General features: G+C 44.5%; 1 protein-coding gene across 2 annotated transcripts in view; it reads left to right on the top strand.

The window, feature by feature from the left end:
- Positions 1–13,897, top strand: part of Dcun1d2 (defective in cullin neddylation 1 domain containing 2) — a 29,959-nt gene that overhangs the window by 10,290 nt on the left and 5,772 nt on the right. For both annotated transcript variants that reach the window (XR_009374868.1, XM_059244410.1), the window contains exons 3-5: positions 374–542; positions 5,667–5,797; positions 13,658–13,740. Coding sequence is in view for 1 of the 2 variants with exons in the window: in XM_059244410.1 (XP_059100393.1) it covers positions 374–542; positions 5,667–5,797; positions 13,658–13,740 (383 nt within the window). In the remaining variant the exon portion in view is untranslated. The remainder of the gene's footprint in view (positions 1–373; positions 543–5,666; positions 5,798–13,657; positions 13,741–13,897) is intronic.

Here is a 13,897-nt window from a genome sequence, read left to right as displayed (position 1 = left end):
GGGCTTTGGTTTCAGTTTTTCTGGTGTTGAAATTAGAACCCAGGGCCTCAAGCATGCATGCGAACACTCCTCCTCTGAGCTGGTGTACTCAGCCGTTAAATGATTCTTAATGATGACCTCTCTTTACAAGAGTGCCAGTGTTTCTTCCTTCCCTAAGATCCAGAAACCTAGATTTTTAAGGATAGAACTGTTTTCCAGATAGATTTTTTAATGCTCCATATTTGTTTCATACTTAATAGAAAATGGTTGTTTATTGATTGGTGTGGCTGAAATGCTTGATAGAACTGTGTAATAGAGTAGTATGATTCTAAGAAGTTATTTTAGATTGATTTTCAATGTAGTATGATGTTTTCCCCCCGATTTTTAACAACAGACCCACAGGATGAAAACAAAATCGGAGTTGATGGGATTCAGCAGTTCTGTGATGATCTGAACCTGGACCCTGCCAGTATTAGTGTTTTGGTCGTAGCATGGAAGTTCAGGGCTGCCACTCAATGTGAATTTAGCAAAAAGGAATTTGTGGATGGCATGACAGAGCTGGGGTAAGTGAATTATTCTCAACTGAAACTTTTCAGAAGGAAAGATACTTGGATCATTTTCAACTACTTACAAATACTAATTTCATATACATGTATTTTCTTTGTGTATTATAAGCCTTTGGTTTCCTTTCGAGCTCAAGTTTTTATCTACTACCTTTATTCACATTAAATCTTCTTATTCTTTAAATTTAAACATTTCTCCCCTGGGTTGAGGAGATGGCTCACGGGTTAAGAACCTGCAGTGCTCTTGCAGAGGGCTGTAGTTCAGTTCCCAGCACCCATGTCAGGTTGTTCAAATCCACGGCTTGTCACTCAAGCTCCAGGGGATCTGACCCCTGTGGCCTCCTCAGGGACCTGCACACATGCAGACATACACACATGAACATGTGCATAATTTAAATTACTAAAAATAAAACTTAAAATTTTGAAACAAATATTGTTCCAAGTTTGAATTAACAGTGAATAGCGGGGTAGAATTTTTAACCACTCCTGTTATTTTATACTAAATGTATAATTTGTTATGTGGTTATGTTAAATACCAATAGAATACCATTTGCTTTTTGTTTCTCTAGTCTACCTAATGGAGTTAGGATTAATGACTTAAGATGTTGCTCATTTAACGGATGTGACACAGAAGGAAATGAAAACACCCAACAAAAGTATCTTTTAATTGCTAGACTTACTGAACACTTGGTGAGGTGGTACAAAGGCCAACTTGTTCCGCTTGCTGACGCTTCTCACACTCATTCACTGCTGATGCTTTAGAGTCAGTTGTTTTGAGTTGCTGAACAACCAAAAACCTGTCAATTGTCCCTAAAGCACACACTTGCATCACTTACTAAGAAAATGCCCTGCAGGCTTGCCAACAACCAGACCTGATGGAGGGACTCTCTCAGCTGAGGTTCCCCCTCTCAGATGCCTCTAGCCTGTGTCAGGTTGACATAAAACTCGCCAGCACAATGGTGAAGAAAGTGTGACATTACAGCCTTGGAGAGTCCTGCTTCCCAGATACTAAAGAGAGAAGAAACGGTGAGCAGTTCACCAAGTTATCTGTTGTAGTTAGGCTCTCTCCTGCTGTGAGCAAACACCATGACCAAAAGCAGCTTGGAGAGGAAAGAGCTTCCTCTTACACTTTCCGGTAACTGTGCATCACCAAGGGAAGTCAGAGCAAGAACTCAAGCAGGGCAGGAACCTGGAGGCAGGACTGAAGCAGAGGCCATGGAGGGTGTGCTTAGTGTGCTCAATGGCTTGCTCCCCGGGGCGGGCTCAGCCTCATTTTCTGTTGTTGTTGTTGTTGTTTGTTTGTTTTTTGTTTTTTCGAGATGAGGTTTCTCTGTGTAGTTTTGCGCCTTTCCTGGAACTCACTCTGTAGCCCAGGCTGGCCTTGAACTCACAGAGATCCACCTGACTCTGCCTCCCAAGTGCTGGGATTAAAGGTGTGCACCACCACCGCCCGACACACAGCCTGCTTTTTTATATCATCCAGGACCACATTCCAGGGATGGTAGGTACTGCATCAGTGGGCCCCCCGACCTCAGTCTCTAACTAAGACAACAATGCACCACAGACTTGCCTTATGGAGGCATTCTCTCAATTGAGAGTCCCTCTTCCCAAATGATGTTAGGTTTCATCAAGTCAGCATAAAACTAGCCAGCATGGTATCCATCCTTCCCTACGTAGGAAAGTAGAGCTGGGCAGGCAGAGTAGTAGTGACAGAACTGAGCATGCTCCAAGCCCTGGGTCCAGTCTCCAGTACTTGAGGATGAGGAGAAAGGTCATCAAGAGCAAAGTACAGAAAGCAGGAGGATAGCTGGGCAGTGGTGGCACACACTGTGGTAATATATTGTGTGCCCTAAAAAACTTACCTGAAGATCAGCGGACAGAGCCAGCCACTAGATTAGACAGAGAGGCCAGACAGTGATGGCACACACCCTTAATCCTATCACTGGGAGGCAGAGATCCATCTGGATCTCTGTGAGTTCAAGGCCACACTGGGAACAGAGCCAGGCAGTGGTTGCACACACCTTTAATCCCAGTACTGGGAAGCGCACTTGCCTTTAATCCCAGGAAGTGATTTCAGGGTGGAGAAAGGTATATAAGGCGTGAAGAAACAGGAACTAAGGCAGTTCAGCTGAGATCCCTTCGGGTGAGGACTCAGAGGATTTCAGTCAGGATTCGTGGAGTTGGTGACGTAAGAGGTGGTGGCTGTGGCTGTTCTGCTTCTCTGATCCTCAAGACAAGCTTTATTAGGGTACACAATATATCACCACAGCACGCCTTTGATCCCAGCACTCTGGAGGTGAATCTCTCAGTTTGAGACCAGTCTTGTCTACAGTAATTTAATAGAAACTACTAAATGGAAAAATTGATAATCAGCAAAAGCAGGAGCTCATTGCTACAGAGACTTACAAAATCAAATAACATAAAGAAATGATAGATATTACAAATTTATGCCAGTAAACTTGACAGCCTGTTTGAAATAGAGAAAGGTTTTTTAAAATACAACTTGCTGAAAACTGACATGAAAAGAAATAGGAAACTGTGGTAAATTTGTAACTTTTCTTTTTTTTCAAGACAGAGACAGAGTTTCTCTGTGTATCCCTGGCTGTCCAGGAACTTGGCTGTAAATTCGTAACTTTTTTTAAAATTTTTTTATTATATACACAGTGTTCTGTCTGCACATATCTCTGCAGGCCAGAAGAGGGCACCAGATCTCATTACAGGTGGTTTTGTGCCACCATGTGGTTGCTGGGAATTGAACTCGGGACCTCTGGAAGAGCAGCCAGTGCTCTTAATCTCTGAGCCATCTCTCCAGCCCACAATTTGTAACTCTTAATCATACTTGTATCTTACTTTTGAAAATGCCATGACCAAGACAACTTATAAAAGAAAGCATTTAATTTGTGGCCTAGATTCAGAGGGTTGGAGCCCATGGTGGCAGGACCAGCTAAGGGCTCGTTCACTCACATCTTGATCAGCAAGTTGGAGGCAGAGAGCGGGAATGGTGAGAGTCTTTTGAAACCTCAGAGCCCACCCCCAGTGACACGCCTCCTCCAAGGCCACACCCTCAATCCTTCCCAAACAGCTTCACCGACTGGCAACCAAGCATTCAAACATGTGAGCCTATGGGGGATGTTCTCATCCATATCACCAGACTCTGTAATTTAAAATTTACAAACTTTTAATGAAAAGAAATCCCATGTTTTCAACAACCTCTACTGGAGAGCTTCATAAAAGGAAGATGATTTCTAAGTCTTTAATTTTGATCCCTGTTAAAACATATATGAAAATCATTTTCAAATGGATTGAGTTCTCAACACTAAAAACATTTAATCTCTGATAAATCATGCAGAAAATAACTTTGTGATCATGCAAAAGGGTTAAGTTTTGCTATGTCACCAAATAAACATGATAAAGGACGGGCTTCTTTAAAGGGTTTGTGCTAAAAATAAATAAGTAAAAACGTCTCATCATACAAAAACAAAGCAAAGAGGCACTGTATACTCTAGGTGAGAGGGCTTTAAAACGGCCTGCTGGCAAAGCTCTTAAGGAATCTGACAGATGATGAGAGCCCGCTGTACACTCTGGGTGAGAGGGCTTTAAAATGGCCTGCTGGCAAAGCTCTTAAGGAATCTGACAGATGATGAGAGCCCGCTTGGAAAGCAAGCGAGAGGTGTGAACAAGCACATCCTGAAAGGCGTCCAGACGCCAGTGAGACTATCAGAAGTGAGGTCTCCTTCATCATGGAAGCTTGGGTGCAGGGAGATGGAGCCTGGAGGTTGGCTGAAATAAGACCCAGCAGCAGGCAATGACATAGGCCTGGGGAGACGATGGTGTGTGGGTCTCATATTGTTACCACATCAAAGATGCACTGACCCTGACCCAAGAGCTGCTGCTCCCAGTGACATGTGCCTGGTGAGATGTGTGTGCATGTTTGCTCAGGCTGTGTGTATAGAAATGCTAACAGCATTCCTTGTGATAAGAAAACTACAAACAACCAACATAATCACCCTCAGTATGTTCTATAAATTATACACACACACACACACACACACACACACACACACACACACACACACACGTAATTCCTATGACAAAGGTAATGACTGAGTTGTATCTGCGTATGCCACAGGATGAACCTCACACACGTAATGTAGGCCCAAAAGACCAAGCACAAAATAGCATGATTTCATGTTTACATCAAGCTCCAAGATATACAGTGCTGTCAGGGTGGTAGAGATAGACGGAAAAACAAGGGAATGGGCCCCGCCTCTCTGGGGAGGGGAAGTCCTCAGCCTCTGTGGGCCTGGGTGCCTGCTGCCCAGGTGGGTTACCTGGAGGTGGTGCCTGGGGCACTTGTTCACCAACAGGAGTCCACTCCATTAGTACCACATCCACATCCCATAAGGATGTGGACTAGTGGGTGGTCTGGGGCTGTCAGAGTTTCTCCAGCTTGTTTTCCTTAGGTTGGCCTACCTGGGATGAGCGGTTGAGTATCGTTCTTACTCTGTTCCCTGTTGCACAGTTGAAGCAAAAAAGGCCCATTTGTTTCACTGCTCCACATTGATGCCTTAAAGAACAGTTGATACTTTCACTGAGGTTTTGGGGTTGTTTGTGTGAGGGGCTTTTTATCTGTTTTGTTTTACAGAGCTGGGGTGGAATCTAGGCCCACGTACAGTCGGCAAGCACCTGACTGCCGAGGCACAGCCCAGTCCAGGCTGATTACTGTCTTTAAAGGAGATTGCCTTTTTTAAAGAAAAATCAATTTTCAAAACAATACAGCCTGGGCATGGTGGCACACGCCTTTAATCCCAGCACTTGGGAGGCAGGAGCAGGCAGATCTCTGAGTTCGAGGCCAGCCGGGTCTACAGAGTGAGTTCCAGGACAGCCAGGGCTCACAGGGAAACCTTGTTTCAACACACACACACACACACACACACACACACACACACACACACACACACACAGCATCTTCCTTCCTTTTACACGTGCAGCGTGCACACCCAGAGGCCTCAGTGCCTGACAGCTGGGTAGCTGTAGGATCTCAGCAGCACTAGCAGGGACCCGGGAGATGAGGTTCCTGTGAACCAGGAGGGACCGGTCGCAAGCCTTTCTCTGTTGTTGCAGGTGTGATAGCACAGAGAAACTGAAAGCTCTTCTTCCCAAGCTGGAGCAAGAGCTTAAGGACTCAGCCAAGTTTAAAGACTTTTACCAGTTCACCTTTACCTTCGCTAAGAACCCTGGGCAAAAGGGTTTAGGTGAGTATGAACTCCAGGTTTGCAAGGTGTCAGATCTGAATCACATTGTCAGTGGACAGACTCTGTGACTCCAGCAGACAGCTGTGACAATGCCGTTTCTGTTTCAGCCTCTGTGTTCGTTCCACTTAACCTTCATGTAACTGGAAATGTCAACTGATAATGTCTTGGCTTCTGAATTTAAATATTGTAAACTTAAAATATGAACTGGTTTGCGTTTCGTGTTGTCTCTGTTGCTGTCAGTCAGCGGACAGTGTGAGTGTTTGGGACTTGTTCTCTGCTTGGTGCTTTGGCCGGCCAGGCCTTGAAACGGCTCTACCGTACAGCGGGCTGCTTCACAGCTCCTTTCAGAGCTGTACAATTAATTCTGCTTCTGCTTTACGACAGATGACACATCTGGGAAGCTCTTAACTGAAAATTTTAGTGTGAGGTTTTGGTTTATTTGGGGTTTTTATTTAGTTCTGCATCTGAGTACTGGCTTATTTCGGGCTCGTTTCTTCCTAAGAATAATCCTTATCAACCTACGATTACTTGCCTGGAGTATGTAAATATACATGAATGGGCCTTATGTGGTCTTTTAAATGAGGATTAACAGGCAAATTAGAAGGAATATTTAGGGGGCTGGAGAGATGGCTCAGTGGTTATGAGCACTGGCTGCTCTTCCAGAGGACCTGGGTTCAATTCTCAGCACCCACATGGAAGTTCACAACTGTCTGTAACTCCAGTTCCAGGAGATCTGACACCTTCACACCAATGCACATAAAATAAATTTTTTAAAAAAGATATGTTTGGACGATAAAGGGGCATGGTGCCATGGAAGTCGGCAGTTTTGGCATGCACACAGCACTGGCTTCCATCTCCAGCATGAAAACCTCAGGAAAACAGATGAGACGTGTGAGGCCGTTCCATCCCACACTCGCAGGTCGTGCAGCACAGTTAGGTGGAGCGCTTGGCAGAGGTGGCCGAGGCGGACTCACTTGTGGTCAGGTGTGGCCTGCGTCCCAACCTTGTCACTGCAGGATCTGGTTCTTGTGCTCAGTATACACGGAGGGACGCAGAGCAGAGTCCACTGTGCATCACGGGAAGAAAGGAGGCAGCAGGTCCCTGTAGTCTGCCCTGCCTATATTTTTTTAATTTTTTGAGATTTATTTATTTTATATGTTTGGGTGATTTGCCTGCGTGTACATATGCGCACCACATAGGTGCAGTGCCCAGGTGAAGGCGTTGTCTCCCCTTGGAACTGGAGTTGCAGACGTTATTAGCCACCATGTGTGTGCTGAGACTTGTAATTGTCGGTACTTGTAATCACTGAATCATCTCTGCAGCCTCTCTACCCCTTTTTAGAGACCAGCCTTTGCTTATCTCAGAAAAAGGAACGAGCCAGAGGGTACAAGCTCTTCTGCTGGGTGTCCTATGGCCAGCCAGTCCATGCCCAGGAAAGCTCTTGCAAAGCCTTTCTGTAGGGTGAGTGATGAGGCCAAGGGTCCTTGAAACAGTATGTCTGGAGACCCAGGCATTGGTGACAAGATCCTGGTGACATTAGAACTTTGGCTGTTCCTAGTGGTGTTGGTACAAAGTACAAATCTGGGCCAGAAAAACAGCCACCCTAATGGTGCATTTGGGTGTGAGGAATAAGACCAGGGCAGCAAGCATCAGACCAACCAGTCCTCCTCAGCCTGTGCACATGGTCCCCGTCATCCCTGAATTCAGACATCTAGACCAGTGTTCATGTTTTTGTTTTGGGTTTTTGTTGTTGTTGTTGTTTGGGGGTTTTGTTTGTTTGTTTGTTTTTTTGGGGGGTTGGGGGGGTTTGTTTTCTGTTTTTGTTTTTGTTTTTTGTTTTTTTTCAAGACAGGGTTTCTCTGTGTAGTTTTGATGCCTGTCCTGGATCTCACTCTGTAGACCAGGCTGGCCTTGAACTCACAGAGATCCACCTGGCTCTGCCTCTGGAGTGCTGGGTGTGCACCACCACCACCCAGCATTTTTTTGTAATTTTTATTTATTATTGTGGGTATGTAAATATACGTGAATTGGCCTTATGTGGTCTTTTAAATGAGGATTAACAGGCAAATTAGAAGGAATATTTATGTGCATGTGTGTGATATGGCATGTGATATGACCTCCCCATGGAGGTCAGAAGACAACTTGGTGGAGTCAGTTTTCTCTTGCACCCTTACTTGGGTTCCAGGGATCAAACTCTGGTCGCCAGTCTGGCAGTAGCAAGCACCTCTACAAGCTGAGTGAGCCTCCTCAGTGGTCATACGCTAACATTCTGAATTCTGGTTTTGGGTTGCAGAGTATGGCTACAGTTTTCAGCCAAGCTTCTCCGTACTGTGAGTGCATGTCCCTTCTTGTGCTTAGTGGCAAGGGCGTAAGGTAACAATAGAATCAGTAGGTTACATGTTAGTGGTTACTCTTCCAGGGAGGAGCTGCTGACCACTCCCCCTGGGACCTCCTCCCTGCGAAATAGTGTTGAATTAATTCTTTCTATCTACTGCCTGGCCCCTTTAATTTTGGTCTTCACAGAGACTAACAATCACCTGTCAGCATGTCCTTTCTCTCAAGTCCTGTGGATCTGAACTTACTTGCTCATGAACGCTTTCTCCTGAGAGCTCTGGGACCATTTCCGCTGTGTTTCTAGTTCTTGAGTTTTGTCCCTGGTTGAGTGAGGGTTTCTGTTGCTGCGATAAAACACCATGACCAAAAGCACCTTGGGAGGAAAGTTTGTTTCATCTTACAGCTCGTAGTCCAACATCCGAGAAGTCAGAGCTAATCCAGCGATGGCGGAGGAGTGCAGCTGACTGGCTTGCTCCTCCTGGCTTGCTCAGTTTGTTTACCCAGGGTTGGTTGGCACCAACGGTGAGCTGGGCCCTCCCACATCAATCATTAACCAAGAAAATGTCCCACAGTTGAGGTTTCCTCTTCACAAATGACTCTAGCTTGTGTCAAAATGTCATTTAAAAAAGGAAACACGGTCCCTTAACTTAATCTTTAAAATGTGGTTTATGGTGTTTTATTTCTTAATGCTCTTTTGCTTATTTTGAAGTTGAAACTTACACTTTTTACCCACTCTGGGGATATGACATTTACTGGTAGCTTGGATAACTTTCTGTCTCTAATCACTTGTATTATAATGTTTAAGGGATTCTTTTCCAATAGCAGGGTTTGAACATAGGACCTCATACATGCTAAACATGTGCTTTACCACTGACCTGTTAAAGGTCTTACTATATAGCCCAAGCTGGCCTCAGCTTCAGACATCTGCCTGCCTCTGCCTCTTGATTGCTGGGGTTAAAGGTGTGTAGCAACTCCTTAGCATCCTTACTTTTAGGAGCTGAGTTTTTACTTTGGGGACTAAAACTCTTGGCTTTTATATCATCCTCTCACCTCCCCCATTTCCCAAGAGACTAAGAGGAGGTAGCTGTTATGTTGAAGGTCTGTTTTCATTTGGACCCTGATCATCCATTAAGTATCATCAGAATCCACAGGACTTAACGGAAGGCTGGAGTTGGGCTCCCTCAAGCTTCAGGATGTCTGTGGGAAGATGTTAGGGGCTGGAGAGAGGGACCACTCAGTGGTTAAGGGGAGGTTCAGTGGCCCCTCAAGGATCAGCCTGTGTTTGGAGCTGGATTGATTCTGCTGTGCTGTTCATCTGCTCTTCTTCCTGAACCTAACTTCCCTGGCCAAGTTCAGTCTGCACAGGAAGTCCCGCCCGCCCGCCCGCCCCACTTCCCGCCACTGGAGTAGTGCATACAGTCAGGGTGCTGTTGCCGTCCTCAGCTGTAAAGTAGGCGATGCTTTGCTTCTGAGCAGTTGCACTCTTAGAGGCTTATCTGGTTTTGTTTTTCAGAACGAGCATTAGTCTGATCCAGGTTTGTAAGTAACAGCAATCCCTGAAGTTAGTGGTCACAAGGAAAGGATGCTTGGGCTTCAGTAGATGTCGGCACTGGTTTATCTTGGTTTTCCGTTCCTTCTGTTCTGTAACTTAGTATACTATAGAGCAAACCCTTGAAGCTGGGCATGGCCATGTACGTGTGTGATCTGGGTAGTTGGGAGGCAGGTAGATGGCTGCACAGCAGGGATGACCCAAGCTTTGTATAGCAAGACCCTGTCTCAAAATAACAAAGGGGGAAATGAAAGAAATCATTTATATTTGCTGATACTCTGCAATCTTAGCAGATTCCTTCTGGTTGACGAAGTGAAACTATTTCAACTTTCCCGTGTCATTTTAACTTGAACGCACGGTACATCTCGGGCATTCCCTGTAGGCCCCTGTGTTGGGTTTCCTGCAGGACTACAGTTTCGGTGTCCTTGAGAACAGCAAGTGCAGATTCAGCCTGGCATGGTGGCTCACGCCTTTAGTCCCAGCACTCGGGTGGCAGAAGCAGGCTGATCTCTGTGAGTTCGAGGCCAGCCTGATCTACATAGTGAGTTCCAGGCTAGCCAGGGCTACATATTCAGGCCCTGCCTCCAAAAAAAATATTTTTGATTAAAAAAAGGAGAAAGAGCTGCAGATTCTGTTTGGGTTAACGAACCCACAAATACATTGTTTGTGTTAGTTATCGCCATATAACAAGACACCTCACAACTTTGTGGCTTCAAATTATCATTGTCTAGAGCTCCTAATCCTTTGCGTCAAGGATTCAGGCAGTACACAGACAGCCCTTCTGTTGCCTGGTTGACTGGTGGTCTGTACGGGGCATGTTGGCTAACGGCTGGGCTGCATAGGTTTTACTTTCTTCCCATGTGCCTCCCGTGGGCGTTTTTAACAGCAGGCAGCTATTCATATAGCATCACATCTACTCAGTGTGTTCATAGTCAATATGAATTTTAACTTCCTAGAATGTCTGAAGCACTTACAAATTGGAATCTAAAATCACTGCCCACTGTGAACCATAAAGTTAAGGCAGAGGATTGCAATTCAGTGTAGTGCACTTGCCTAGCGTGCATAAGGCCACCAGTACCATCTCCAGCACTGCAAAAAATGAAGAAATAAATATGATAAAATTTATTTTCTTTATTTGTGAATATTTCATTCAAGTTCACTATAGGGTAAGGAGTCTTCTGAACGTTTTAAGATACAGGCCTCGCATGTTTGGTCTCCTCCTTTTTATAAATTTCAGGAAAAGTGGCAGCGAGTGTAATGAGTCTTTACTGAGGACAGAGGGCTGGCTTACATGCTTCTGAGAACACTGAGTTGTTTACAGAGTCGTTCACCAGGAAGCTAAACGTCACTGAGTTTGCTGCTTTGCTTTTACAAACGGAAAGAAAATAAAATTGTGTTAAGAAATAGAAAACCTCTTCAAGAGAGTGACTAGAGAATGTGAACACATCAAATAGGTACACATTGTCTGAGGAAGTTTTCTTGAGGGCCTTGTCAAAAGAAGTGAAAAGTGAATCACTTTATTGGCTGTACATCAAAAGCAGACTGATCAGTTTAGCCTTTCCAGAGCACCCTTGTGTGGTCTGTCTGCCGAAGAATCAGCACAAGCAGGAGAGGTTGGCAGGCATGGCTCTGCACTTCCTAGAACAGGCACATCTTGCTGTGGGTGTGGCGTCGAGAGAGCTTGGTTCTCTTCTTCACTGTGTTTTCGTGGCTGTGCGTGCCGATATCCTGTGTACGGTACTGGTGTTTTTTTGAGACAAGGTTTCTGAAGTTATGCATACCGGCCCCAAGGTCTCAGACTCAAGTCATCCTCCTGCTGTTGCACCCAGCTGCAGTGTTTTCATGTGATGTCTTTGTTCATTCTGTACTCAGCAGATCGTTAACCTAAGCAACATGTATGTGTATGTGCACACATGCATGCCTGAGCACACGTGTGCGTGCTCCTGTGTTTAGAATCAGAGCCTCACTCATGCTAGGGTGAGTACTCAACCACTGAGCTGCACCTCAGCTTGGTACTTTGTTTTAATGCAGACACTTGAGTGATTTTTATGCTGGCTACCATTTGAAATCAGCTAGCTTTGAGAATCTTGATTATTGAGGAAATGAAGCTTCATACTCACTAGCTGTTGTTTCCCTTAACACAGGAGGTTTGTCTAGTGGAGCATCACACACATCATTCTAACTAGCCTTGCCTTCTAGCATTTTCTTAATCGACAGATGGACTTTTTAGAGGTTCGTGAAAAGAAGTTGATGCCAAAACATTGTCATTCCAAAGTGACTGTGGCCCCTGATTCAGTGTCAAGGTCTACTGCTGGGGAGTTTTGTAGTTATTATTTTGCAGATGGCCCAAGCTCACTTGGATAGAGTGACTTTTTTTACTTAGGAATATAAATGTTGGAAATTTATACATTCACTTTATAGTCATGTAACTCATGCACATCCAGGTGAGGTACTTTACAAGAAGGGTTTCTAGGACCCAAACTAACCCAGACTCAACTAGATTATAAAGTATGCCATAAAACTTTATTTTTCTTTCCTCCTCAGGTTCTTCTCCATTTCCCAGTGTGAGCGCTTTACATCATTAAGATGAGTTGAATGTAGATCTCACTTAATGCTCTTCCTCAGGGATAAGGATGTAGACTTATAAGCAGGACAAGACTAATCGTCTTAGCCTTACACTGCGGGTCCCATAGGTAAGGCCTAGCAAGCCCTCCACACACCATGGTTGGGCTCTCTGACGCTCTCCTTTCCATGGAGACTCCAGGGTGCTTAGGACGGATCAGGCCTGCAGCATTCTCTGTAAGCCCCTAGGGAGTATCATCCTATCCAGTGTTGGTCACTATCCATTCATCTCTAGTTTAGCAGGAATAGTAATGATCAGCTGATCAGCCTTGAAGTCTCAAATTGGAGCACTGACATCAATAATTTCTGTCCAAGTGGGATCAAACTAGATTCAGGAGAAAGTCTTGAAAAGTGCTTCTTTGCGGGTTTTGCATTTAAACTAATCTGTTCCCTTAATATAGTTGTTGATCTGCTTTTCACATTGCTTTATCTGACATACATGCAGAAATGTAATTAGGAGACTGTTTCAGCATAGCTATCCTTTTATTGCCTGTGGGGAGCAGTATTCATCCTGATTAAAATAGTCAGGCTTAGAGGTAGGCTTGCTGTGTCAGCATATAAGAAGTACTAAAACGTTTGCAGTGAGCAGGAGTAGACGGCTGTTCCCGAAAACTCAGGCTGGAGATTCTGTTCCAGTATCCACGTTTCATTAAATACGCAGCTTTAAGATAGACCTTGCAGCGTAGATTTGTTTAAGAATGGTGACGTACTCACTGTCTTCTAGTGAAGGGAGAGGATATTGGCTTTGATTGATAAATAACCTAAACTTTGAATATCTTTGTAGTAGTGAAAATAGTTTTCTCAGTGTGTAGAAATTTGTCTTAGCTGTGCAGTGAGGAATTCAGAGTCCTTAGACTGTCCAATTTGCTTGTGAATCAGGTAGTTCCGGACAGCTGGCTCTATCATAGTTTACACGACCCTGAGGCGGGTCTCCTGGCAAGAACTGATCCCTCCCTTCCAAATGAGTCCTTCAATTTTCAGCTTATCACTTGGAAATGGCAGTGGCCTACTTTCTGAATAAATGATATCTACACTAATAGTAAGAATAGACTGGATCAGGCACAGTAAGTCTGATATACATGGAATGCAAGTCTCCAAAATTGGTTAATTGGGGACAACTACTTGCATGTCCAAATAATACACCAGTGCTTCCTAAGAAATCTCCTCAGACTCATAATGTTAGATAACATGTCATTTCCAGAAACACTGTGTAGAGATTGGGTAAGATTGCCAAGTAATTACTTTTATTCCATAGGAAAAAAGACTGAGATTTATTAATTACCCTCTCTCTTTCTCTCTCTATCTTTCCCTCCTACTCCCCCTCTTTCTCCCCAACTCTCATTTCTCCCTGACAGATTTAGAAATGGCTGTTGCATATTGGAAGTTAGTATTGTCTGGAAGGTTTAAATTTTTAGATCTTTGGAACACATTTCTGTTGGTAAGTGACTGTTTCTTGCCTTGTGTGCCCAATCAAGAGAAAGCTTTTCATATTTAAAATGCTAAGGTTTAGGCCCTGCATAGGGGCACACGTCTTTAATCCCAGCACTTAGGAGGGTAAGGCAGGTGGACCTCTGTGAGTTCAAGGCCAGCCTGGT

This window comes from Peromyscus eremicus, chromosome 17, assembly GCF_949786415.1.
Source record: "Peromyscus eremicus chromosome 17, PerEre_H2_v1, whole genome shotgun sequence".
Taxonomy (NCBI): domain Eukaryota; kingdom Metazoa; phylum Chordata; class Mammalia; order Rodentia; family Cricetidae; genus Peromyscus; species Peromyscus eremicus.
This window is presented reverse-complemented; position numbering and strand designations above follow the sequence as displayed.